The sequence below is a fragment of the Elephas maximus genome, chromosome 1 (genome assembly GCF_024166365.1).
Source record: "Elephas maximus indicus isolate mEleMax1 chromosome 1, mEleMax1 primary haplotype, whole genome shotgun sequence".
Classification (NCBI taxonomy): Eukaryota; Metazoa; Chordata; class Mammalia; order Proboscidea; family Elephantidae; genus Elephas; species Elephas maximus.
In genome coordinates, this window is record NC_064819.1 from 215,265,786 (window position 1) to 215,291,584 (window position 25,799).

General features: G+C 39.0%; 1 protein-coding gene across 11 annotated transcripts in view; it reads left to right on the forward strand.

Moving 5' to 3' along the window:
* The window catches only part of UTRN (utrophin), a 610,574-nt gene that overhangs the window by 396,864 nt on the left and 187,911 nt on the right, over positions 1–25,799 (forward strand). For 10 of the 11 annotated variants that reach the window (XM_049902936.1, XM_049902887.1, XM_049902897.1 and 7 more), the window contains one exon: positions 18,936–19,108. In XM_049902936.1, the coding sequence (XP_049758893.1) occupies positions 18,936–19,108 (173 nt within the window). Of the gene's footprint in view, positions 1–6,194; positions 7,726–18,935; positions 19,109–25,799 lie in introns of those variants that run through there. The other variant, XM_049902964.1, reaches the window with a different exon arrangement.

Consider the following 25,799-nt stretch of genomic DNA (forward strand, 5'->3'; position numbering starts at 1 on the left):
GGGTTTCCAAGGCTGAAATCTTTATGACAGCAGACTGCCACATCTTCCTGTGGAGCAGCTCGTGGGTTCAAACTACTGACCTTTCAGTTAGCAGCTGAGCACTCTAGCCACTGCACCACCAGGGCTCCTGGAAATATAGTTGGGATTTTCCATCTATGTATTGATTGATTAATTTCATGCAAAAAGGTAACACATGCTTGCGGTAAAATTTTCATAGTATAAAAGGCTAAAAATTAAAGTAAAGCTCCCTCCCATTCTGGTGATGGTGGTTGCCGTTGACTCAGTTAGAACTCATGGCAACTCCCATGTGTTGCAGAGTAGAACTGCTCCAAAGGGTTTTCTTGGCTGTTCTAGACATTCAGATCACAGTCCCACTCTCAGAGGTAACTCATTGCTATCCTCTTATCCATCTCTAGGAATATTATCTATATTTCATAGATAAAGTATAGACTTTACCTGTGTTATTCCTCCTCTTGTGCATATGCGTATATATATCCTATATACATACATACGTATTTGAGATTAGTTCTCATCAGCACATAAAAACCACCTCACTCTTTTCTGCAGCTGTGTAGCATTCCATTTTGAGAATCTGCCGTAAGTTATTTACACAGTTATCTAGCGATGGACATTTAAATTGTTCTCAGCTTTTTACAATGTCAAATAGGGCTTATTGAGCATACTTGTACATATGTCTTTGTGCACATGTTTGCAAACTAAATTCCTAGGAATAGAATTTCTGAGTCAAGGGATATATGCATTTTAATGTTTGATGGGTTTTGCTAAATTGCCCCCCATCCCAAAATTTGGCAGATTTTTAAAAGTCAGCTCTGCTGTTTCTAATAATCTCCAGGAAATGTAATGGCTTAACCTAATTCTATCAAACAGAGGAATTCTACGTTCTGTAATCAGCCTATTGATTTTATTATGAGCTGCATAATTCATTGCCTGGGTTCATTGTCTGTAATGTACTTTATTAGAAACTTTTGGGGAAGAAACAAAGAAGTAATGTGGAAGACATACTCCCTGCCCAGAGCAAACATATAAAAAAAGTGAGTAAAAATACAGAAAGTAAATATAATTAAAGATATGCAGGCTTAAAAAAGGGTAATTGTGTCTGGCTTTTTTGGGGAACCATATTTGTAAGTATAAGCGGTTCAGGTGGTAAGTGTATTGACTGGTATTTAGTGAGATTAACCAGGTACCTTCTAGTTGATCCCAACTCATGGTGACTCATGTATTCCGTAGGGTTTTCGGTAGCTGATTTTTCAGAAGTAGATTGTCAGGGCTTTCTCCCAAGCCACCTGTGTGTGGACTCACACTACAAACCTTTTGCTTATGAGCTTTGCACCACCCAGGGACTTGGTGAGGTTGTTGAACGTGAATCATGACGAGGGTTTGAGGAAGGTTTGGGGCATGATTTTGTAGAGAATTCCAAATGGGTCGCTAAGAAGAAAGATGTCAGGGAGATGGTTCAGAGTTGAACAGCAACTTAGCTGTGAATGGATTAGCTTGCAAACATACAGAACCCTGCTGCTCAGTATTACAAAGAGAAGTATAGCTGATCTCAGTGGGTTAGTCTGAACTTTCTCTAGGTTCACACCCAGTGTACAGTTCCTTAGATACATATTCAGATTATAGGAACAATGACCTCCTGGGAAGAGTACAAATGTTTTAATTGTGAGTGAAAACTGCACCTTCAATTTTGATTTCTCTTGGCATTTTTTGCTGGTGTTATTATGATTTGTATTTCAATTTTGACTTGAATTTTCTGAATCTGGATAGCTGAAGAAAGTTGGAAAGCCCTTTGGAAATCTTAAAGAACCATCTTTGCAGAGCCCTGTGTGATCTAGTTGCATGCCCGACGGGTTTGCAGTTAGTAGGCATCTGGGATTTTGAAGCGTTGGCCGCCTGAGACTGTTTCACTCTTGTCTGATGCTGCATGTTTTTTTAGGAAGGATGTGGTTTTGAAACATTAACCTGTCATGGCATTATTTTTCCTTACCTAATAAAGTTCTTTCTGAATCATTAATTATTTTGAAGGTTGCTAAGGGCTGACCCTTGCACCTGGTTGGCTAATTCAGAAGCAGGTCAGCTGGCCGTTCTCTTCCTCAGCCCCAACCCCACCTACCCACTCCTCTGAAAAAGAAAGGGCTCTTTGTGCCTTTTAAAATGCTCACTTTATTGGAACCTTTTGGCTATAGGTTATGGAAATATGTTAAAGGATTGAATCTTCTTATTGATTATTATAATTTTTATTTCTCAACTACCACCTATGTAATTGTCAAAACAGATGACATTATTGAAGAGTTCAACATTAAAAATATTTCTTTGTGTACAAAGCATATTGCTTGAACTTCCCGGGATAAAAGCAGAGTTCCCCTTTTCATCTGGGGGCTCAGTCCTCCATCTTTGTGTTGAACTCTCTGCCCTTTAGGGCTGTATATTACTTTAAATAGCTACCAGCTGACAGACTTGGCTGCTGGCTGATGTTAACTAGAAAGCTGTAATGTATTGAGTAAAAAAGGTCTCCCTTTAATGGAACTACAGTGGCAGTAGACAGTGAATTGAAATCTCAGATCATGATTAGGGTCTTGATGCTATTTTATTTTTGAATTATTAACCCTGAGTTAGAAGGGTTTTGGAGAGGAGAATTGTATATATTTCTTTCACAAGGCATTATAAACTGGATCTTTCCTGGAATCAGAATGGGGCTATAACAACTACATTTTGTCTACCCGTGCCTGAAGCTCTTCACTTTGAGTAAAGCCGTGATGTACCGATTTGTTTGTAACCACCTCTTGACCTCCATAGGATTTGCTTTAGAGGCCCCCAAGAAGCCTTTTTTCCTTTCCTTTTCCTTTTGTTCTTTGTATTGGCCAATATAAGAAGAAACCTATTAGGTTTTGCATAGAAAACATTCTTTATAGTTTTAAAAAATTTGAACTTCACGCTAATGGAAAGGGCACTTTACATTAACTTGTCATGGCATTATGGGTAAAAAATAAATTCGTTTTCAACAAAGACTTTGCACTGCTGTTTTTGCTTGTATTTGACTGAACCCTAAAGAATGTCTATAGCATTGATGAAGTTACTAAATAAGTCATCTTTTAACAAATTATATGAAAAATAGTGCTTACGCTTGAAGTTTTTTTTAAATTAGCCTAACGTTTGGAAGTTTCTGTCAAAGCCATTTAGCTCTCTTCATTGCAGCCATGAGATGTGGTTTTTAAGTAATTTAGATTTTATTAATTCCATTGTTGAGTTTTCCTGTGCTTCTCTGTGGTTCTGTAAACTTCACTTTCTCATGGAGCTACATGTTCGTGACGTAAATTATTTAGGTAGGGATTCCTGGGATATTCAGTGTTGGTTTGATATAGGTATTGGTCAGATCAAATTTATTCTACCTCTTGAGGATTAGTGCACAGTTTATTTCCACACTAGTTTAATTTGGCAAAATGTCAGCTATTTTAGATTTCATCATCCAGTTTATTAGATCTCTCTGGTGATGTATCACTTTTACTGGAAGCCTCTGTTTTTATTTTAATGATTACATGATTACAGAAGATAAGTATCAAACAAGGTACTTGGTAAAAAAAGAAAGGCTATGAAACTGTGAGGTATATTACCAACATGATATTTTGCATGCTGAATGTAAACAGAGAAAGTAGTCTTATTTATAGATATCAAACATAAATTTAGAGTAATATGTACTCACTGTTATAAAAGTAATTCGTATTTACAGTTTACAAGTCTCACTTCTAATGTGTCATTCAGTTATGAAAGGCACATTACTTTTGAATAACATATATTTAGCTAGTTGAATTTATAGAATATCTTTGGATTTTTAAATAAATAGTTAACCTGTTTGTCTTTTACACTTTAAAAACAACATTATTTTTTAGTTGATTTCCAGTGTTCTAGAGAAAATAAAGTTACCCTGGAGTCTCTGGGTGATGCAGATGGTTAAGCACTCGGCTACTAACCAAAAGGTCGGCAGTTCAAATCCACCCAGACATGCCTTGGAAGAAAGGCCTGATGGTCTACTTCCAAAAGATCACAGCCATAGAAACACTGGGGAGCATAGTTCTACTCTGAAGGACATGGGGTCGCCATGAGTTGGAATGGACTCGGTAACAACTGTTGTTTTGTTTTTGTTTTTTATATAGTTACCTCATTATTGAGGAGCCCTGGTGATTCAGTGGTTAAGCACTCAGCTGCTAGTCAAAAGATTGGGGGTTCAAACCACCTAGCCACTCTGCAGGAGAAAGACCTGGCAGTCTGCTCTTAAAACATTACAGCCTAGAAAACCCTATGGAGCAATTCTGCTCACTCACATGGGGTTGCTATGAGTCAAAAATCCACTTGACAGCACCTAACAACAGCAACCCTGTTTATTAAGATTAGGTGACAATTTTAAAAGAAATTATTTTGAATGGTTCTATATAGATCTACTGAAAGTTTCTTTTTCCCCCCCATGTTTTTTTTTTTTTCTTCTAAGGAGCCCTGGTGGCACAGTGGTTAAGTGCTTTGGCTTTTAACCAAAAGGTCAGCAGTTTGAACCCACCACCTGCTCCTTGGAAACCCTATGGGGCAGTGCTACTCCATCCTATAGGATTGCTATGAGTCAGAACCGACTCAGCAGCATTGGGTTTTTGGTTTTTCTTCTAAAGAGATTATCACTGCATCTATGTTTGTCAGTATCTCTGTTTTTGGTATTTTATTGCTGTAATTAATAGAACTGTGTTAAGTGTTCTCTTTTCTGCACCAGCAGAAGATGTCAGTTCTGAAAGTGGGTATCTGGCTTTTGTGGGGAATGCCAGGGAAGCTAGTAGTCAGTGAAGGGCACTATCTTCTGGACTTTTCACTCTAGAAATCCATATAAGAACATACTGTTTTTTCTCTCTTCTTACCTATTCTTTTCTACTTCTGGGACAGGGGTACCAATCAGGCTGGTAAATCCCCTTGCCCTTATCTTTTGGGAAGATTCTTTAAAATGAAGGATTCTGTTTCTTTTCCCTCATAAAGATGAGCCTTATGTAAGCATAGAAGACATTTGGAATGCTAATAAATAACGTATCATTCTTGGTATAAGAAAGCTTTGTTTAAACAAGTGTTTAGAGAAAAACTATGGCATTCCCTGTTGTTCCACAAAGTTTCTGTTTAATTCACTCATCTGATACGTGCATCGGGTATTGCGTGTTTGCACATGTCTCTGATCACAGGGTAACCCAACACCATGGGTGGTAGCTGGAAGTTTGCCCAGCTGAGAAAGATTGTTCTTTTTCTTTCTTATCTATTCATTTATCTATGTTTATTTTTGTGGTGTTGGTGATGATGGCAGTTCTTCTTGTCTTGTATTTATGTAAAAAGTTTATTTGCTGCTGCTGAAACCTCTCAGCCTGTGGCCCGGAGCCCTCCTAGCTCAGGTTGAGTATGGTCAGTTTCTGCGTAAGTTTCACTGTATTTCTGATGGTTGGTCTTCATGCTGATGTCAAAGCTTTTTTGATCCCAGTGGCGCAGATTATTTTTACTTATGCATTTCTGAATAACTATTAGATCACCACGTTCATTTTTTACATCAGTAGTGTCTGTGTATAAGTCTGGTTTAGGTACTTTGAGGTGAAACACATTGTTAGAAAGCCCATAAAGCCGCTTTGCCCGTGGGGACATGTAGGTTTTTATGAATAAATAATGAAAATATTTTAAAAGCTTCTTAAATGTTGTATAGATGGCCATATGTAAAACACATGGCATTTGAATAGTGATCTGAAAATCTGTTGATGATGAAATGGAAAGAAAAAATGGTTTGCAAATCCAAAAAATAATAACCACATTGTGTACTATTCCCCAATAGGTTTTTTTTTCCTGTTATTAAATGGAACCTTCCTACATATGATTAAATGAGTACTAACAATTTCGCTGTTTAAGCAATTCAAATAGCCTTTCAGAGATGCACATCCTAATTTCAGGTTTTTTTCCCCCTTTGCTCTGTACCCTGATGTGAAAAGGAAACTTAGTTATATAAAGATTAACCTTATTCCATGGGTGATAATGTCACCTTAGAAGGCATTATGTGTTTATGATAAAATTCCGCACACACTAAAGAGAACTGTTCCATATGAACATATCTGTCATTCTGAACTTTTATTGGTATGCTAAATAGCTACATAATGCAAAAGCAAAATCACGTTTTTTGCCTTGGAATGGTGTCAGCCATAGCAGTACAAAGAATATGTAATTTGGATTGAACTTTTTCCTTTAAAGTGATTATCCTGATAACTTTGTAGAAAATAGCATTTTCCTGAGTGCCAGTAGTATTTTAACTCAAAACAGAAGACACATTCAGAGTAACTGGTGGCTATTACTCACATTTTGAGCCGTTTTCCTCACTAAGGTTTATGTTAGAAACAAGTAAACTACCCACTTGAAACTGTCTGAATGACTTTTGGGGTGCCAGTGAGATCAAAGAACTTCCCTTTAAAAGTGCTTTTCCTGTCACTCCCCTGCTAAGATCACTTTAGAAATAATACAAGCTATCTCTTGTGATTTGTATTGTTTTGTACATCCACCCTCTCAGATTTTCATGGGTGGATTCCAGTTAGCATGTTGACCCTGTGGCCCACTCAGGATTGGGACAGTTTAAGAGATACGGTGCAGAAGTGTGGGCAAGGAGGCCACCAGGAAGTGGGAGTGAGACTTACTTCAAACCGTGTGAGGGGTGGTGGAAGGGAGGATGCTGATTAAAATAATAAACAACTGCTGGGAAGAGAAGTCGATTACCACACTGCTGTCAGATCAGCAAGGGGAGCTGCCGAAGCTGACAAGGCTCTCCCTACAGCTCTCCCCGGCTGCAAGCACTGACGGGGTGACCAAGAGCTCTGCTGCTAGAACTTTCTCTGGACAGATGAAACAACTTTTAAACAACTTAGTTCTATTGTACTGACAGCATCCTTTAGGCCAGGCTGACCTAGGGAAATGGACTGAAACTAGTTTGGTGGTTTCTATAGCAACACAGGCTGCTGGTGTCTGGCAGAGTGAGACTGGGTGGCCTCTTGTCTCGTGTTTTGGTGTTTCTTCAGACAAGAGTACGCTCCTCGCTGTTCTCAGCTCTACATAAGCAATGCTTTTTGGAAACTGGCTCTTTACCCAGGATTTTTTCTGTTTCTTTCTGAAACCAGTCTGAATGGAGGAAGTTGGTAATACTTGGCTCTCTCTTTCTCTCTTTTTTTTTTTCTCTCATGCAAGTTTCCAGGATATAGATTCTTTTTTTACTGTGTGTAATTGAGACCAAACTTTAAGCTTGAGGCCCAGGAGAGAACAGTTGTGGCCTGCTGGTCATTAGTGAGGTGAGCAAGAGGGAATCCCGGGCTTCCTAGAGAAGAAGGAGACCATGCCAGCCTCGTGGAATGCAGCTACCAGAAAATGTAGAAGCAGGTCTCTTCGCTGTGAACTCCGAAGTCCATGAAACGACGGAGATACGGTGGGATGACTAAAATGTCCCAGCCCGGGCTGCTGCTGCTGATGATGGACCGTAGCTCAAGGGCAAGGCTTGTGAAGGATTTTACCAAGGATTTTAAACTATAGCCAGAAAAGATACGGTTTTTAGAAGTGAAACGCTGTTGTCTGAAGGAAGTTTGCCAGAAAGATGTAGGCTTCAAGGGATACCGGACGATGATTGGTCTGAACTTCAGCTTACGGGAATTGCTGACAAAATTTGAAAAGGTATGCAGAAAGCAGGCTTCACGAATGTACTTTTTTTTCCTCCTTCCTTTGCTTGTCTTTTTTTTTTTAAACTATCCATTTAGATGGCAGATATTCTATTGACTCTTTGGTTATATCATGTATAAAACATTTGATTTTGTTCTCTTAAAAAAATCTTTCAAGTAAAGAACAAATTAGCAGTCCTTTCCTTTGGTCGGGAGGACCTCTCATGATACCTGTTACTTTTAGAATTTCCCAGCAGAAGAGATCCTTTGTACTCAAGTTGGCTGGTAATTTAACTGAAAGTTATTTTGGGAAAAAAAAAAAAAGCCCAACAACAACACTCGTTTTCTCATGCCAGAGTCTGACTTTACCAGGCAGGGATTCTGTTTTCCTTGCCCCTCAGGTTTATCTGTCCTGCAGCTGTAGAGAGCACTGCCCCCTTTCTGATTGAGTTCTGAGAATCAGGAGAGGTTCCTTACCGTCACGATGGCATAGCTCATCTCAAGCTTTCGTTTTTATCTGAGTGTTTCCGTTTTAAATGTGGAGTGCTTGTCTGCACTGTGGGGCTTTAACACTTGAGTTATTAATTTTGCATTTAGCTCTTTTTTCCATAGGAAGGCTGTTGGCACGCTCTAGCATTGAGCCTGGCCTGCAAATGCTGCCTAAAGTTTATAGCTAAAACAGGACACCTCACCGAGCTACTTAGGGGGTCCTTTCCTCTCTAGCCTTTGGATGTCAAGCACCAATCTTCTTTCAACTTCCAGTCTTTAAAGAAAAAAAGAAAGAAAGCTGAAGTACTCTCTTACCACGTGTGTAAATCGGTTATTCATCAGTTGTTAAAGATGTGCTGAGTGGCTTTCACCATGAATACCCTATGGCTCCTTCCAAAAAAACAAAAAACACACCCATTGCCTTCCAGTCATTCCAACTCATAGTGACCCTGTAGGACAGATTATAAGAGCCCATAGGGTTTCCAAGGTTGTAAATCTTTACGGAAGCAGACTACCACGTCTTTGTCCTACAGAGCAGCTGGTGGGTTAGAGCGGCTAACCTTTCCGTTAGCAGCCGAGTGCTTTAACCACTGTACCACCAGGGCTCCTTCCAGGTACAAATATGAGCAAGACTGTATTGAGTCATTAAAAGAGTAGTGGGATTTTTTTCCTACAAACCACACTTGCCAGAGGAAAAAGACAAAACCATTTCATTTGAAAACTTTGAAAGCTTTTTCCAAGACAGTTGCAGCCATTGCTTGTCTCCTGATGGTAGGAACACTGTAGTGGGAAGAGGGTGTAGAAAGGAGAATTTAGCTCCTGCTGTTGGATGCTCCCTCCTGGCCACAGCCTCCACCGCTCCCCCACCCCCACTACTTCTTCAACTATCTTAGTAAGGATTGTGCTTGGAGCACAGGGCGGACTCTGACCTCCTGCTTTAATACCTTGTTAAGCATTTAAATTCCTGAGGGTAAAAGCTGGTTCCCAGTCAGCTTGCTCACCATTTACAAGGGGCAGGGGAGGGAAAGAATACCTTCCTTGTGGCAGCTGGTAACAGCAGGTGACAAACTTTATGACCATAAAGAGTTCTGATAGCTTGTTTGTATAGATTTGTCTTTTTTCTTCCTAAAAAGGTATAGGCCATATGTGACATGAATAATTCATTACTTAGACCCCCCCTGAGAGGCAATAATTGTGGGCAATAGCTGGACATTTGTATGGTAATTGCTGCTATTAGTCTTAAAAGCCTAGTCAGATACCAGAGGATAGATAGTAAGTACCCTCAGCCTTAGGACCATTGTATTGACTGAGTCAGAAGTTCTGGCCATGATATTAATATGTTTCCTCTTTTAACTCCCAAAGCGTTAGCATCTACATGTTTTCCCATTCTTCTTTTAGTTGTGAAATTGGTAATAAAAGAAGGCTAGGCTTGTGGCTTATTTTCCTGTCAAAAGACTTAATTTGGAATTTTTTTTTTTTAGGGGGGAAGATAAAGGTCAGATTCAGAGAAATCATCCTGTTGGATTTTACAGTCTTAATTAAGTTCCCCATATATGTTGATTTTTGTGTTAGACTCTTTTATAAAAATCGATGTGAGAGCTAGTTATCTCTTTGCCACATTTCATTTTTAGGAAGTTGTCACAGATGAATGTATTTTTCTACAACTCAAGTTTTAAAAAAATCCTTTGTGTAATTTCATAAAAGTTGTCTCATGTGTTTAGCTTATGCTCATCAATCCATTGCCAGGAAAACTGGTATTAGGAAAAGGTGTCATCACCTCACACTTCTTAAATACAACTACCTACCTCCCCCTCCCAACTCCGCAAGAGATAAAGCCAGTTCCAGGAAAAGACCCAAGCCTACCTCTGTAATGCAAAAGCCCGGTGATACCTTCAGAAGCTGAATAACAGTCTTTCCACCTTTACGCTAGATTCCATTGCTCTTGACTGTTGTTTTCCTCTATATTAGTGATCTATTTCTAGAGGGAATACTAACCTTGATGATGTTCACACTTTTTAATCTTTGTATAAGCTGTTGTAATTGTTCAGTGTGATGTTTGGGCTATCACAGCATAAAAGTAGTTTTGCTGTTAAAATTTTTTGGAGCCCTGAAGGTGTAGTGGTTAAGAACTTAGCTGCTAACCAGAAGGTTGGCAGTTCAGATCCACCAGCCACTCCTTGGAAACCCTATGGGGCAGTTCTACTCTGTTCTATAGGGTTGCTAGGAGTTGGAATCAACTCGATGGCAATGGGTTTGGGTTTTTTTTTTTGTTTGTTTGTTTAAAGTCATTTTAAGCTTTAAGAAAATTAGACTTCATTGTTGGGATGGTGGACCTAAGTACAGGTATGTTTGGTAGTTGGAGACCAACAGATGGAGGTGAGTCACCCAGCGGTGATTAATCTGAACATTGTAGGCTGGTAAGAAAATTAAAATTCCCAGGTGAAAGCAGAGCTTCAGCATAACTTAAAGGTAGCAGTTTGTTTGCAGAAGTGAATTGAAAGTGATATTCTGGTTGATACTTTTTTAATTTTAGAGAAACCAAATGGTTTAGTGATTTCACTGGATATCCATTTATATAGGAATTTTGACACATGATTGAGATGTGTAATCTGGTCATCTTGTTTCAAAATATGGGAAGCCAGAATTGTGGTTTTCCAGCATAAGGTCAAATTGCAGTTGTTACTCATTCCTGTTCTCCTGGGACCGGAAGAGGCCGTGCTGGAAGTACCTCAGAACCCAGGAGTTGATTCTCAAGAATCAGGAAACCCCGATCAGAGTGACCCATGTGTACCTCAGAGTGGTATCTAGAGAGGAGGCTGGGCGGGAACTTATTAGGGGAGCCTGACCTTGTGGCAAGATGTGCCTGTCATCAGGCAGGTTCTCACCATCTATCTAACTAAGTGATGAGGGGTGAGCAGTTGTGACCAGGTGGCCAGGATGACTGTTCTGAGAATTCATACTCATAGTTGACTTGAGACAGAAGGTTAGTCCACCGAAGCACTTCTCTGAAATCCAGCCTATGAGAGTTAATTTTATTGCCACCCTGACTTTAATTTTATCCTTGAAGGTTCTTCATAAAAGAAGTATCTTATGGCTTGAGTGGCATTCCATATACTGTCACACATGAACCATTTCCATTCTTGTGTTGTTTTTGTTCTATTTAGTAATCACAATCAATAGAGTCATGGATGGTTGTAGCTCAGTGACATTTTGAGTAACTGTTGCCTTTTATTTACTTATGCAGTTATGCCACTAGATAATTAATGGTAATTCTGTAAGAGGTTTTTGTGTGTGTGTCTGCATAGTACCTTTTTCTCAGTGAATCCTTTGGAAAAGACCTTCCTCATAGTGACAACATAGAGAGAAACTAAGGCTAGGATGACTGTAATTCTTAAAATTAGAATTTGAAGCTGTGTTTTACTACTCGGTCTGTAGTATCTAATTTTAAAACAAATGTGCCTTGGAAGACACACAGTAAAACTTCCAGTTTCAAGGCCTACTTATGTACTCAATATTTAGTAAACGTTTATGAAGGGGATGCTATTTACTAGACAACGGGCTTAGGGTAGGGATGGAACAAGGTAGACCCTCCCCTCACTGAGCTACTTTATTTGATCCCATAGTTATTAATAGAGAGTGGGGGGGGGAGTTCATAGAATAACATTGAAGTATTTGAAACCAATAAATTGAATAGTTAATCAAATAATTAATTGTAATTACTCAGTATGCTGCAAGCCTCACAAACTGTCTCATAAACATATGACATGAATTAAGGCACAATGGAATTTGATGATGTTAGTTGGTTATTCTGTTATTACTTAGGTAACATAATATCTGGCTACTTCTTTAAAAAAAAAAATGTGATTCCTCATTTTCAGAATCTAAGGCTCTGGCAATAATCCTCCTGAGCTCCTATAATCAATCCTAAACTGTCTATGAATTCCAGTCTGACTTTCGAAAGGAGTAGTGGATTTATATTCCCCTAATAGTTAACTTTGTTTGTTTAGCCTGCACCTTGGGACATGGTAGGGAAGTTGTTTCTAGTTGCTTCAGGAAAGGGGTCATAACTCCTTTAGAGAAAACATTGCTGTGGCCATGTAGGGTTATGTAAATATATGATATAAAAATAAACCAGAATTATGTCAACAAGCCCAAAGAGGATGAATCAATACCTGTTGAAGGCCTCCTGGTGGTACTCTCTGAATCTGTTTCCTATCAGTTCTTTCTGAATCTGAAGAACTATGTTTGCTCTTATAGCTAAAGCTACGAATAGATTATCCCCAAACCCAACTTATAGAACATAATAGAGAAAAACAGCATTGATAAACATTCTGGTGTTTGCATTGTTTGCATGTAATATCTCTGTGGGTTACATCATTAAAGAAATGTCCAACTAAGGGCAAAATTGGTACTGTATTTAAAAAAGCACCTTTAAATAAATAAGGAGATAAGGTTTTCCATTTATTTGTGAGGTTTATTTTGATCTGGGTAGTGAGTGTTGTTTACAAAAAGTCTAATAGTTGATCAGTGAACTTCAGTGAGCTCTTGTAGTCTTTTCCTAGAAAACCAAAACACTAAACCTGTGGCCAGAGAGTCCATTCCAACTGATAGCAATCCTATAGGACAGAGGAGAGCTGCCCCATAGAGTTTCCAAGGAGCTGCTGACTTTTTGGTTAGCAGCCGTAGCACTTAACCGGTAACCACTAGGGTTTCCCATTTTCTGGAAAGCAGCTCTAATTATGTATCTGCATATTAGCTTCCAGTGGTGTTTTACTTTAGAGAGAGAGGTAGTCCTCTTTTTCTGACTTCTGGCTTTTCTTAACCTTCTACATTATGCTTCCATTGTTTGAAGGTGCATTTCAAGTGAATCCTTTGGTCCTTTTTTCAAATGCTAGTTCAGCTACTGGAATATCTTGCTATGGCCGGCTGTCTTAGTCACCTAGTGTTGCTGTAGCAAATACCACAAGTGGAAGGCTTTAACAAAGAGAAATTTATTTGCTCACAGTCTAGTAGGCTAGAAGTACAAATTCAGGTCATCAGCTCCAGGGGGAGGCCTTCTCTGTTGGCTCTGGAGGGAGGTCCTTGTCATCAGTCTTCCCTTGGTCTGAGAGCATCTCAGCACAGAAACCTCGGGTCTAAAGGAGACACTGTGCTCCTGGCTCTGCTTTCTTGGTGTTATGAGGCTCCCTTCTCTGCTGGCTTCCCTTTCCTTTTTATCCCTTGAAGACATAAAATGTGGTTCCGACTACACCTCAGGGAAACTCCCTTTATAGTGGATCAGGGATGTGACCTGGGTAAGGGTGGTATTACAATCCCACCCTAATCTTCTTTAACATAAAATTACAATCATAAAATGGAGGACAACCACACAGTACTGGGAATCATGGCCTAACCAACTTGACACATATTTTGGGGGCCACAATTCAATCTGTCACGCTGCTCTATGCACATGACCTGTTTATGTTAAATGCTGGGAAGAGCATTGCTTTGTGCTTCTAGATGGCTTATATTTTCATAACTCATTGCCAATAGCTATTTTGTGCTGTTTAACATTCAGAAGGGCTTGCAGGTGACAGAGGTGAGCATTAGTGGGGTTAAATCTCCCGGCTGTGCAGGAGGTGAGAGAGCACACCCTGCTTCAAGGAGCTCTAATTTATTCCAGCATTTGATGCTACATCAGGGTCATGATCGGACAGCTTCCCATGCTGACATCTGAATTTTAAAACCAGTGCATCATTGCACCGTGACCTATGAAGGAGCCTGATTAATGAACTGCGTTTCTCAATTTCCAGTGAAAAGCTTAGCCAGGGCATTACAGTGTGGGCTTCTAAAGGATATTAGGCTCCCGTACTCAAAGTTTTTAAATGAAGAGATTGGACCAAATAATCACTGTATTTCTTTCCAGTCCTTCAATTCTGTGATTTTTCCTGGCACTACAGTGCCTATTCCGTGTTAATCAAGATGCACTTACTCATACATTCACTGATTACATTAATAACCTTTCACCTCAGGGTTTTATGAAGAGGAAAGGGTTTTTTGCAGAAGAAAATGCCACAATTCCTAATCATTTTAGAAATGAAACTTTAGGAAAGGGGTAAACTGTACAGTTTGGTTGTATTATAAAGAAAATATTTTGATTATTAGTAATTCTTTTGTTTTGCAAGAGATTTCTTGCTACTGAATCAGATTTGGGTGTGTTTGATAGAAAATATCCAAGTCAAGAGTCTGAAATGGCTACCAGTATTTTGTTAATAAGTTAGAAAATGCAACTTTTCAGCGATTCATTTTACCAGCATTGTATTTGAGGAAGCTTATTGATTCCTCAAATATGATTGCATACTGTTTGACCTTTTAGACAGTTTAAGTATAAAAATTCTATAACATGTTCTTTTGAGCTTTATCCTAAATGAAAATATAAGTGTAAATTTATACATAACATTGTTTCACTCTAAAATATTAGGATTTGTTCATTAAATCATGTTTGATGTATGACTAAAGTCACTCAAGAGGTTAAGTGTCTGTGGATGTGTATTTTTACATCGAGAAAAAAGTATTAGTTTAAATTCCCTTTTTCAAGAAGAAGAAACTTTGTCAATGTGTAGGTAGATAAAATGGTAAATAGTTTACTGAAACTATGCGTTTTTGGAGCCTTGGTGGTGTAATGGTTAACAGCTCAGCTGCTAACCAAAAGGTCAGCAGTGCAAATCCACCAGCTGCTCCTTGGAAACCCTATGGGGCAGCTCTACTCTGTCCTATAGGGCTGCTATGAATTGGAGCCAACTCAATGGTACCTAACAACAACAGCAACATCTATCTTCGTCTGTTTATCCATCTATTTTACATTAGGCACATTTTATACAATTTGGAATATGTGAGTCGGAATCAACTCTATGGCAACAGGTTTGGTTTTTCTGTTTTTATAATTTTTTTTTTTATTGTTCTTTAGATGAAGGTTTATGGAGCAAATTAGTTTCTCATTAAACAATACTCCTATTATTTTGTGACATTGGTTACCAACCCCATGGCATGTCAGCACTCTTGTCGACCTTGGGTTCCCCGTTACTAGCTTTCCTATCCCCTCCTCCCTTCTCATCCTTGCGCCTGGGCTGGTGTGCCCATTTAGTCTTGTTTTGTTTTATCGGCCTGTCTAATCATGGGCTGAAGGGTGAACCTGAGGAGTGACTTCAGTACTGAGTTAAAAGAGTGTCCGGGCGCCATACTCTTGGGGTTTCTCCAGCCTCTGTCAGACCAGTAAGTCTGGTCTTTTTTAGTGGGTTAGAATTTTGTTCTACATTTGTCTCCAGCTCTGTCCAGGACCCTCTGTTGTGATCCCTGTCAGAGCAGTTGGCAGTGCTAGCCAGGTACCATCTAGTTGTGCTGGACTCAGTCTGGTGGAGACTGTGGTAGTTGTGGTCCATTAGTCCTTTGGACTAATCTTTTCCTTGTGTCTTTGGCTTTCTTCATTCTCCCTTGCTTCAGACAGGGCGGGGTTAGTAGAGTATCTTAGATGGCTGCCCATAAGCTTTTAAGATCCCAGATGCTACTCACCAAAGTAGGATGTAGAACATTTTCTTTATCAACTATGTTATACCAGTTGAGCTAGATGTCCCCGGAGACCATGGTCCCCAGCCCTCAGCCCAGTAATTGGGCCCCTCAGGGTGTTTGGATGTGTCTATGGAGCTTCCATTACCTTCCCCAGTATTGTGTTCAGTCTTACTCTTCAGGGGCTCTTGGTCTACTTGGCAAAATAAATATGTCCCCAACTCTACAAGTCAGAATGGACCTGACAGCAGTGGGGTGGTTTTTTTTTTTTTTTTTTTTTTGAAGTGTTAAATAAAATAACTATGATGATTTCCTTTTCTTTGATCACTTTCTGTTCATGGATTTTCTTCCTGACTTTTGATGATGAGATGAGCATATCTGGAAGGGTTTTCCATATATTGAAAATTATATTCCATTGTGAATATATGATCAGTGGCGATGTCGTTAAAACTTTTTAGAAATACTTATAATTATTGACTAGGCCAGTAAGCAGGCCTCTTTTACGCCATTTATCATGGTAGCTAGGTTGGGAAAAGCATTACCTGCTCTGATATGAGGAGCCAAATTTGCTTCATGCTCTTAGTATCCAAATTTTATGATACTGTTATGAAGTGGCTTGGAGAAAGTTAATCTGTTTCTGAATGTTAATGCATTTCTTCCTACTTCTCTGGAATATAACCAAAAAAAACCAAACCCAGTGCCTTCGAGTTGATTCCGACTCAGTCTCTGGAATATAAGAGGGAGCAAATAGTCAGGGGAGGCTACTCCAGGATGTTGTGATTTGAAGTTGTCATGTGATTTTAGGGGTGGTCCATGACAATGATGTTTAGGACCCTAAACGGGAAATTTGAGGCCAGGTTCTGCAAACAGAGGCCATGCTCATTGTATTGTTGAGCTTCTTGAGAAAGAGGGCTATCATACATATATACTACATAAGATTAAAAATGTTGCAAATATTGTCTGTTGACCTTTCAATATATCCCTTTAGATGTCTTAAAATGGATTTCAGAATACAAAAATAAGACAGTTCCATTCCAAAGAATAGAAACTGTGTTATCCAGGAGATAATGTCAAAGAACCTTCCGGCAGAATTTTTTCTGTATAACTGAGGATTTCTTTTTGAAGCATCCCAAAGTGAGATTATGATGAGATTGCCATTTCTGAGCATAGTTTTCCCCAGCGTAAGAACCTTGAGTCAGTAGCCAGCTGTGGTCTGCTGCCCTGTCAATATCCACTTGGCATGATTCTGGGATGGAGATGCCAGGGAAATGCACACACTTAACAATCTCAGAGTTGTTTGTTCAGTGGGGAATGCTACTTCTTTGTGTACCCAGATCACACTTTGCTGAGTGCGCCTGATTTGGCTTTGTCATTAGGCTCAGATAACCTTAGAGACCAATGGGCTTATAAATTTGGAGCATAAATCTTTCAGGAGCTGTTCATTAAGCTTTGCATTTATTTCTCCCCACTTACAAGATCTGACCCTGTTACTATTGCCAATCTCATCAGGATTTAGAATACGAAGGTTCTGCCCCTTGACCTCATGTAAGTGACACCTTCCTGACATGCTGATTGGAGTTGTGACATGCAAAAGGCCCTTCCAGTGGGTTTTTCTGGTTAGTGTAGGCCTGTGAGTAATTGAAGAAAGATGGATTAGATGCTGGTCCCTGAGCCTTGGTTCCCAAAGGAATGCATGGGTGTGTGTATCAGGAGTGAGTTTTCAATGAAGAAGAGCATTCTGAATATTCACAGAATTTCTACGTAAATTTTTACCACTGCTCTTTTAGAATTAGAGAAATGTAAGAAGGGTGGTTCTTATAAAGAAAAACTTGAGATGGGTAAAAAATAATACGGTGTGTAATGGTCACCTTTTACTAATTCAGATTCATTGCCCGAAATATAAGGCTTTTATTCCTGCAGTAAATTGCTTAATATCCATTACCAATTAATGCCATGGAAGCACATACTGTACTTTTATGACCCCCTTCAGGTGTCCGTTTTTCCATTTGTAAATTCATAAAATTCAGTGTTAATGTTAGTGGCTGTCATACCTGAGGTTGACAGCAGCCTTTTGGTTGCTTCCATTTTATTCAGGAAGAAAAGATGATTGCCAGATTAATATAGGTGATTATCTTGACAATCTTCTAATGGATTAGTAGAAAAAAAATCTACAAAGACTCATATATATTTTTTAAATTTCTTATCTTTAACTATAAAAAGAAACCCTGGTTATTTTTGGTAGAAAATTTTGGAAACACACAGACACTTAGGAAGAAGAAAAGCAAAACTACCTTTAATTCTTCTATACAAAGACTACACTATTTTATTTTGCAGTTTTTATGTGTATGTGTATGCCATTATATACAAGTGCAGATGCTAATTTAAACACCTACTTTAAAAAGTTAACATCATCCTATAAAGTTTTGTGTTCTCTTTTTTAAATTTAATATTATATTGCCATTAATGTACTGTGATAATTTCTACTTTTTCACATTAAAAGGAATCACTGTGATAAATGTGATTATACATAAATCTTCCCATGGTAGATAATTTCAGCAGTTTTAAGGTTATTCATACAGATTACCAAAGTGCTTCCTCAAAATCTCTCAACTAGTTTTTAGTATTAATTTTTAATAATTCTCACCTATTCTGCACCCAAATTTATTTTACAAAAATAAACAAATATTTTTCTATTTAATAGGAAAAAATGAAGCACTAGCATTAAACTAACTGGTATATGAAATTTAGGTTGTAATGTATTCCATTTTTAAGAGCTGGAGGATGAATGTACTGAAGACTTGTTGTCGTGTGCCATCAAGTCAATTCTGACTCATAGCAACCCTATAGTCCAGAGTAGCATTGCTCCACAGTGTGTTTCTTAGGCTGTAATCTTTATACGAGCAGATTGCCAGGTCTTTTCTCCTGCAGAGCCACTAGTGGGTTTGAACCACTGACCTTTTCATTAGCAGTTGAACTCTTAACCATTGTGCTACCAGGTCTCCATGTTGAAAACTTAAAGACTATTATTTTCAGTGTAAGAGTTGAATGTGTTACCATTTAAGGGGAAATTAACTATTTTGCCTGAAATCAACTCCTCTGTGAGATATGAAACAATGAAGCTGTGTATAGAAATCTCAAGCAATGTTGACACTAATACCTAACATTTGCATTATCTCCTTGCCTTTTTCTCTTTAGGACATCCAGGCGGAAATTGATGCCCATAATGACATATTTAAAAGCATTGATGGAAACAGGCAGAAGATGGTAAAAGCTTTGGGAAATTCTGAAGAAGCTACTATGCTTCAACATCGACTAGATGATATGAACCAAAGATGGAATGACTTGAAAGCAAAATCTGCTAGCATCAGGTCAGAATAGTCAATATCCTAATTAAGATAATGTTGGGGCAGGGGCGGTTGTGACTGTTGGATATCAAGAAGGAAAAGAAAAATTTTAATTATAGTTTTAGCAGAGAGCCCTGGTGGCGCAGTGGTAAAGCGCTTGGCTGCCAACGGAAAGGTTGACAGTTCGAACTCCCAGCTGCTCCACAGGAGAAAGATATGACAGTCTGCTCCCATAAAGGTTTACAACCTTGGAAACCCTGTGGGTCAGTTCTATTCTGCCCTGTAGGGTTGCTATGAGTTAGAACCCACTCGACAGTAGTAGGTGTCGGTAATAGTTTTAGTTCCATTTACAAAGAGTATACTCTTCCAGCTGTTTCTGACAGTTCACAGATTTACGTATTATATTTTAAACCTAATAATTAAAAGTTACCAACACCTGCTAATTACTGAGCATTTATCCTATTAGGATCTTTATGTACATCTCTCTATTTCCCACTAAAAAAATCTTAGTAAGGTAGAAGATAAAATCCTTTTCTTACATGAGAAAAGAAAGGCTTAATGAACATAAATTACCTGCCAAGTTCTTGAGCTAATAAGGGCCACGCCAGGATTTGAATCTAGATCTTTTTGACTCTTGCCAGTGAACATGTTTTGCTTCATTATACTTTTTCATGTCCAGTTTGAAGATACATGTATAGAAATTAAGTATCTTTTATGGACACTAAAATGGAAAAGTGATGATTCATGTTTGCATTTGGGGAAAGTAAAGTGAAATAAGGATGAACCTGAAGACTGGTACAGGACCATGAAAAATTACTCAGAGTGACAAAATGAGTAGTATTATTGTAGGTCATATTAAATGGTGGTGAAAAGTTACATATTGAGCATAACTTTAGGGGAAACTGATTAAAGAGCATGCTATTGAACAAAGGTTCAAAAGAGGAATGTTGGTAGGGAGACCTAGCTCTTGCCCCTAGTCAGTTTCTTTTCAAGTTTAGAAGCTGTTTGAAAAGTAAACAACCTTAAATCAAACAGTCTTGAGTTTGACTCTTTAACTTTCCTATTTCCTCTCTGAGCTTGAGCAAGTTACTTAGCCTCTGAGTCTTAGTTTTCTCAGTTGCAAAATCAGAATATAAATATTTAGTCCACAAGATTGTTGTGAAGATTGAATGGCATAATTTGATATTTTCTCAGCCTATCTAAAGCTTGTTCAATGTAGCATCCAGTTTAGTTTTTCATAATAAAAGGGCCTATTTGATCTATTTCTACTGGTTTTTGGATTTCACAGAACTAATGCTAAAGGAGGCCTCAGATGGTACAAATGGTTAGCCTGCTCAGCTGATAACCAAAGGGTTGGAGATTTGAGTCCATCCAGAGGTGTCTTGGAAGAAAGGCTCAGTGATCTACTACTGCAAAACCAGTCGTTAAAAATCCCTATGGAGCACAGCTCTTCTCTAACACACGTGGGGTTGCCATAAATCAAAATCAACTAGATGGCAACTTTTCTTTAATTCATAGAGAGCTGAAACCTTTGATGATTATTTATTGTGAATGATTTTTTTTTTTTTTTAATTCATTTTGATGAGATGTCCTGAAAGGTTGTCATTCTTCTGGGGCTTGTAGAGGGGCATTTGCAGTTCATTCTGTACCTGAGGAAGAGGGTAACATACAATGGGTATGGACACCTCTGTTGGGAATTATTTCAGCATTGGCCAGCTATTCTTTTTTTAATGATAGGAGAGAAAAATTAGGGAATATCGTGCAGTGAAAGAATATACTTATACTTGTTTAAGACTTGAATTTTCAATTGGCCCAATCCTATTGGTTGAAACTTTCTGTTCCCCATAAATATAAATAAATAAAAGACTGAAAATGTTAACATAATAAGACAAAGCCAACATTTAAGAAGCAAAAAGCTACTGGGCTGGCTCAGGTGAAGATTGTACACACGCTGCTGGAGCTTTGAGAGTTTGGATGATGAGTTTTTTAGGAAGTAGGATTTACTGAAGGCCTATATCATAAACAGATCCTTCCACATGAGAAGCTGCCCATAAAAAAATCTTTTGGCCCCTGTTTGAAGCTATTGCCTAAGCCTTGATCAAGTCACATTTTTTTTAACCTTGAAAGGAGAAACAGATAAACCAACAGTAGGAATATTAATCAGATAAGTGAATTAATATTAATTTTTAGAAGATAAGAAAATAAACTTGTGCTGGTAGGCTTCTGCATCAATATATAAGTTAGGTCATACCATTCCAGTAAAATGTGATAATTAATTAATTACAATAATTTTTATCCTCATTACCCTCCTCATGAGATTCAGGCACTTACTCGAACATTCAGTGAGAACCTGCTTCTATGCTCTAGGCATTGCTGATCATATAAAATACAGTCCCTGTCCCTATGGGATTCACAGTTCTGTTGAGGTTAAGGCAGTACCCAAAGGAAGGAGCAGTTGCTTTCACTTGAGAAGGTCAAAAAAAGCTTCATAAAAGGGGATGCCCAAGTTGAGCCTTGAAAGTGTATGCTTATTCCCCACATAGACTGAGTGGGGGCTGGAGAAGGCATCTAAGAAAGAGGCTTGAAGTAGCGCTGTGTTTCCAGGGAATATTTAAGAAGTTTAGTGTGACTGAAAGCAGAAATTACTAATGGTGTAGAAGGGGCAAGATTGTGTCTAGAGAAAGCGGTGGACAGAGAGGCAAGAGATGAATCACGGAACACCTGTGTACGCCATACTGCATTCCACTGGTCATGGAGAGCCTTCTGAAACCGTTTAGGTGTCATGATTAGAGCTGAGTTTTAGAAAGATTCTTCCTACAGAACTATGGTGCCACATCAGATGAGTGTAGTCCTGAAGGTGGGAGCCCCTGTTAGGAGACCCCTTCAGTTTCTAGGAAAGGAAGAGAGATTGGATAGATACTTAGTTCACATTGTTGAGGCACTGGTGAGGCATCCAGGATCAGGTAACTGGTAGCCGATGGATAGATATATGCTCCTCAAAAGAGAGCTGCAGGTCAACTAGATAGATGCAGGGAGGAGTTTTCCAGATAGAGGTGGTAGATAAGCATTGTAAGTAGGCAAGAAGTGAAAAATTAGAAGAGGGTAAGGAAAAGAATCCTAGGAAGCCATAATTCATAAGGAGTAAGTGAAGGAAAGTGATGCCAGCAAAGAAGTCTGGAAGTGGCTGTCCTTGAGGAGAGAAGAGGACCCAGAAGGAGTGTTGTCAAGAGCCAGGGGAGGAGAGAGTTTCAAAAAGAAAGGTATATAACAAGCGCTTGAAACAATGCTCATCATCATTAGTCACTAGGGAAATGCAGATCAGAACTGCAATGTGATACCCCTTCACACTGTTAGGATGGCCACAATAAAAAAGAAAAAGAAAGAAAGGAAAATAACAAGTGTTGTTGTTGTTGCTGTTAGGTGTCGTCGAGTCGGTTCCAACTCATAGTGACCCCATGCACAACAGAACGAAACACTGCCCATCCTCACAGACGTTGCTATGCTTGAACCCATTGTTGCAGCCACTGTATCAGCCCGTCTCGTTGAGGGCCTTCCTCTTTTACACTGACACTGTATTTTACCAAGCATGATGTCCTTCTCCAGGGACTGATCCCTGCTGATAATATGTCCAGAGTATGTGCAACATAGTCTTGCCATCCTTGCTTCTAAGGAGCGTTCTGGCTGCGCTTCTTCCAAGACAGACTTGGTTGTTCTTTTGGCAGTCCATGGTGAGGATGTGAAGTGAGGATGTGGAAAAACTGGAACCCTCTTATGTTGCCAGTGGAAGTGTAAAATGGTGCAGCTGCTGTGGAAAACAGTTTGGCGGTTCCCCAATAAGTTTAGAGTTACCATATGACCCAACAATTCCACTCCTAGATATATTCCCCCCAAACAGGTGTTCAATTGCAAGCAAAAACATATTACACGAGCGTTCATAGCAACTGTATTCAGTAATAGCCAAAAAATGGAAACAACTTAAATGTCCATCAACAGATGAATGAACAAAAGTTGTATATCCACACAAAACCAAAAGCCAAGCCAACTCAGCGACCGTATATAGAGTGGAACTGCTCCGTAGGGTTTCCAAGGAGCAGCTGGTAGATTCCAACTGCTGATCTTTTGGGTAGCAGCTGAGCTCTTGACCCCCATACCACCAGGGTTCCATATCTATACAATGAAATATTATTCAGCTATCAAAGGAATGGAATATTGACACATACTGCAACATGGATAAACCTTGAAAACATTATGGTAAGTGAAAGAAACCAGACACAAAAGGCTTGTATGATTATATGCCTGTAAATATCCAAAGTAGGCAAAGCCATTGAGACAGAAAGCAGATTATTGGTTGCCAGAGGCTGGGGAAGGGGAGAATGGGAAGTGACTGCTTAATGGGTACAGGATTTCCACTTGAATGATGAAAATGTTGTGGACCTAGGTAGCGGTGATGGTCGTACAACATCATGAGTGTACTTAATGCCACTGAGTTGCGCACTTTATGACAGTGACTACTATGGTAAATTTTATGTTATGTGTATTTTAGCACAATAAAAAAATAAAAAGAAGGGCGTAGTTAATCTTTTCAGCTGCTGTGAAGAAGTGGAGTAAGATTAGGGCTGCAGAGTCCAGGGACAAGTAGAGGGGCTTTCATTACTTTTTGATAGAGCCAGTTTTTTTTTTTTTTTTTTGGTTTAGACAGAAATCTGATAACAAAGGATTGAAGAGACAGAATGAGAAGTGAGAGGTGAAAATAGAAAGTGAGTGTACAGAGTCTAGTTTTCTCAAGAAACTGCTAGTAAGAGAAGAGGAGAGAACACAATTGATTATAGATGTATTATTTTTATAACAGCATCATAAGTTCATAACAGCTGGAAAGCTCTACCTATATATTGACTTACCTTTCTGTTCTTTCATATGGATTGGATATGTTTGACTAAAAATGTGATTGATGTATTTTTCACATCTGTCTTTACAATATGGGCAAAATAAATGACATTAAAATATTCATTATTATTTGGATATTTCTGTCATAAGCCCACATGTAGGAAGTATACCTCAGAGAGAAGTGGTGATGTAGCATTTAATAATACTGTACACAAGCTAGATTGCCTGGGTTCACATACTGGCTCTGCCACTCAGCTGTGTCACCTTGGGCAAGTTACTTAATCTATATGTGCCTCAGTTTCCTCATATATAAAGTAAGGATAATAAGAGTACCTTCTTATTTAAAGTGCTGATATAAAGGCCTAAAATAGTGGCTCATGGTAAACACGCAATAAACAAAACGAAGCCCATTACTGTCGAGTCGGTCTGACACATGGTGACCCCATGTATGAGAGAGTAGAACTGCTCCATAGGGTTTTTTTTTTTTTTACTGTAATCTTTACGGAAGCAGATTGCCAGAACTTACTTTTGTGGTGCCACTGGATGAGTTTGAACAGCCAATCTTTAGGTTAGTCTAGTGCAAACTGTGCTACCAAGGGGCCTAAATACTGAATAATTGCTATCTGTTATTCTCATTGATCATTCTGTTTGGCACTGTTTAGTTCAGAAGACATAGAAATTCTGCCTTCCCCATCTTTTTCTGTTTTGGTCACTAATGTTGTTGGGAATTTCTGAGATAGTTCCTAATAAATAGCGTCCCTCTTTCCCAGCTGGATCTGAAAGGGAAGTGTGACCAATAGAAAACTAAAATGTCATGTTAATTACTGGCAAAGTCCAGGTTGGCAGAAGTAGCTTAAAATGAGAGCTGAGTGGGATTGTTAACCAAACCCTGGAATGAGGCATGATTATCAGCAGTCACTGGTCAGTGTGGCCTCCCAAGTGGAAAACCCTATATGGAAGAGCAGAAAAGAATTCAGTTCCTGCAGGCCTGTTCCCAACGGGGAAGAGTGGGTTGAGCTAAGTACATCCAATTATATGCCCCACATTTACCAATCAGATTCCTTACTCTACCTCTACAGGGGCTGAGTCAGTAAAAAGTTAAAGAAGAGGCCAGGCATGTGCTTAATGAGAAAATTCCTCTGCAAAGAGTAGGGGGAAGGTGTTTTCACTAACAAATACGCAGAGTCAGTCTACTTCCCAGCCTCCTTCCTTCTTCAGTCTTTTTTTTTTTACTGTTGGACACACTGTTAATCTCTGCTCCTCTATCCTTTCTTCTTGTTCCTTTAAAGCAGTTTGTCTCTTATACTAGTGTCTATTGTGAACACATTTTCCTGTGTCTTTACTATTTCCATAAACCCTTCCAACACTTTTCTCTATAATTGAAACTTGGCTTTCCCCTTAATTACACACTCCCCTTGAAATGGGGATATGTAGAATTTTTAACAACTGCCATGGACACCAACCAATCAGAAAATCATGGCTCCTGTAAGGGCTCAACAGGAGCTTTGCCACACAGGAATCATGGGGAAATTTGGCAGCCTCGTTGCTGCCCATTGCTACTTCTTAAGCGTTGCTTCTCCATCTCTCGATAAGTTCTCCTTAGAAGTGAATCTGTCCATTTTTCTACCCTTTCACCATCTTATTCCTGCTTCCTCTGGGTCTGTAAGATGTTCTACTTTACTTACTGATTCAAGCATGTGACTTAACCTTTATTCTCCATCCTTTCTTCTTCTTGATGTCAGTGTCCATATTGACTTCTGGAGTTTGATGTCATCGTCTTTTACATATTAATGTCTCTGTTTGCCTATTTTCAGTGTTTTAGCTTTGATTT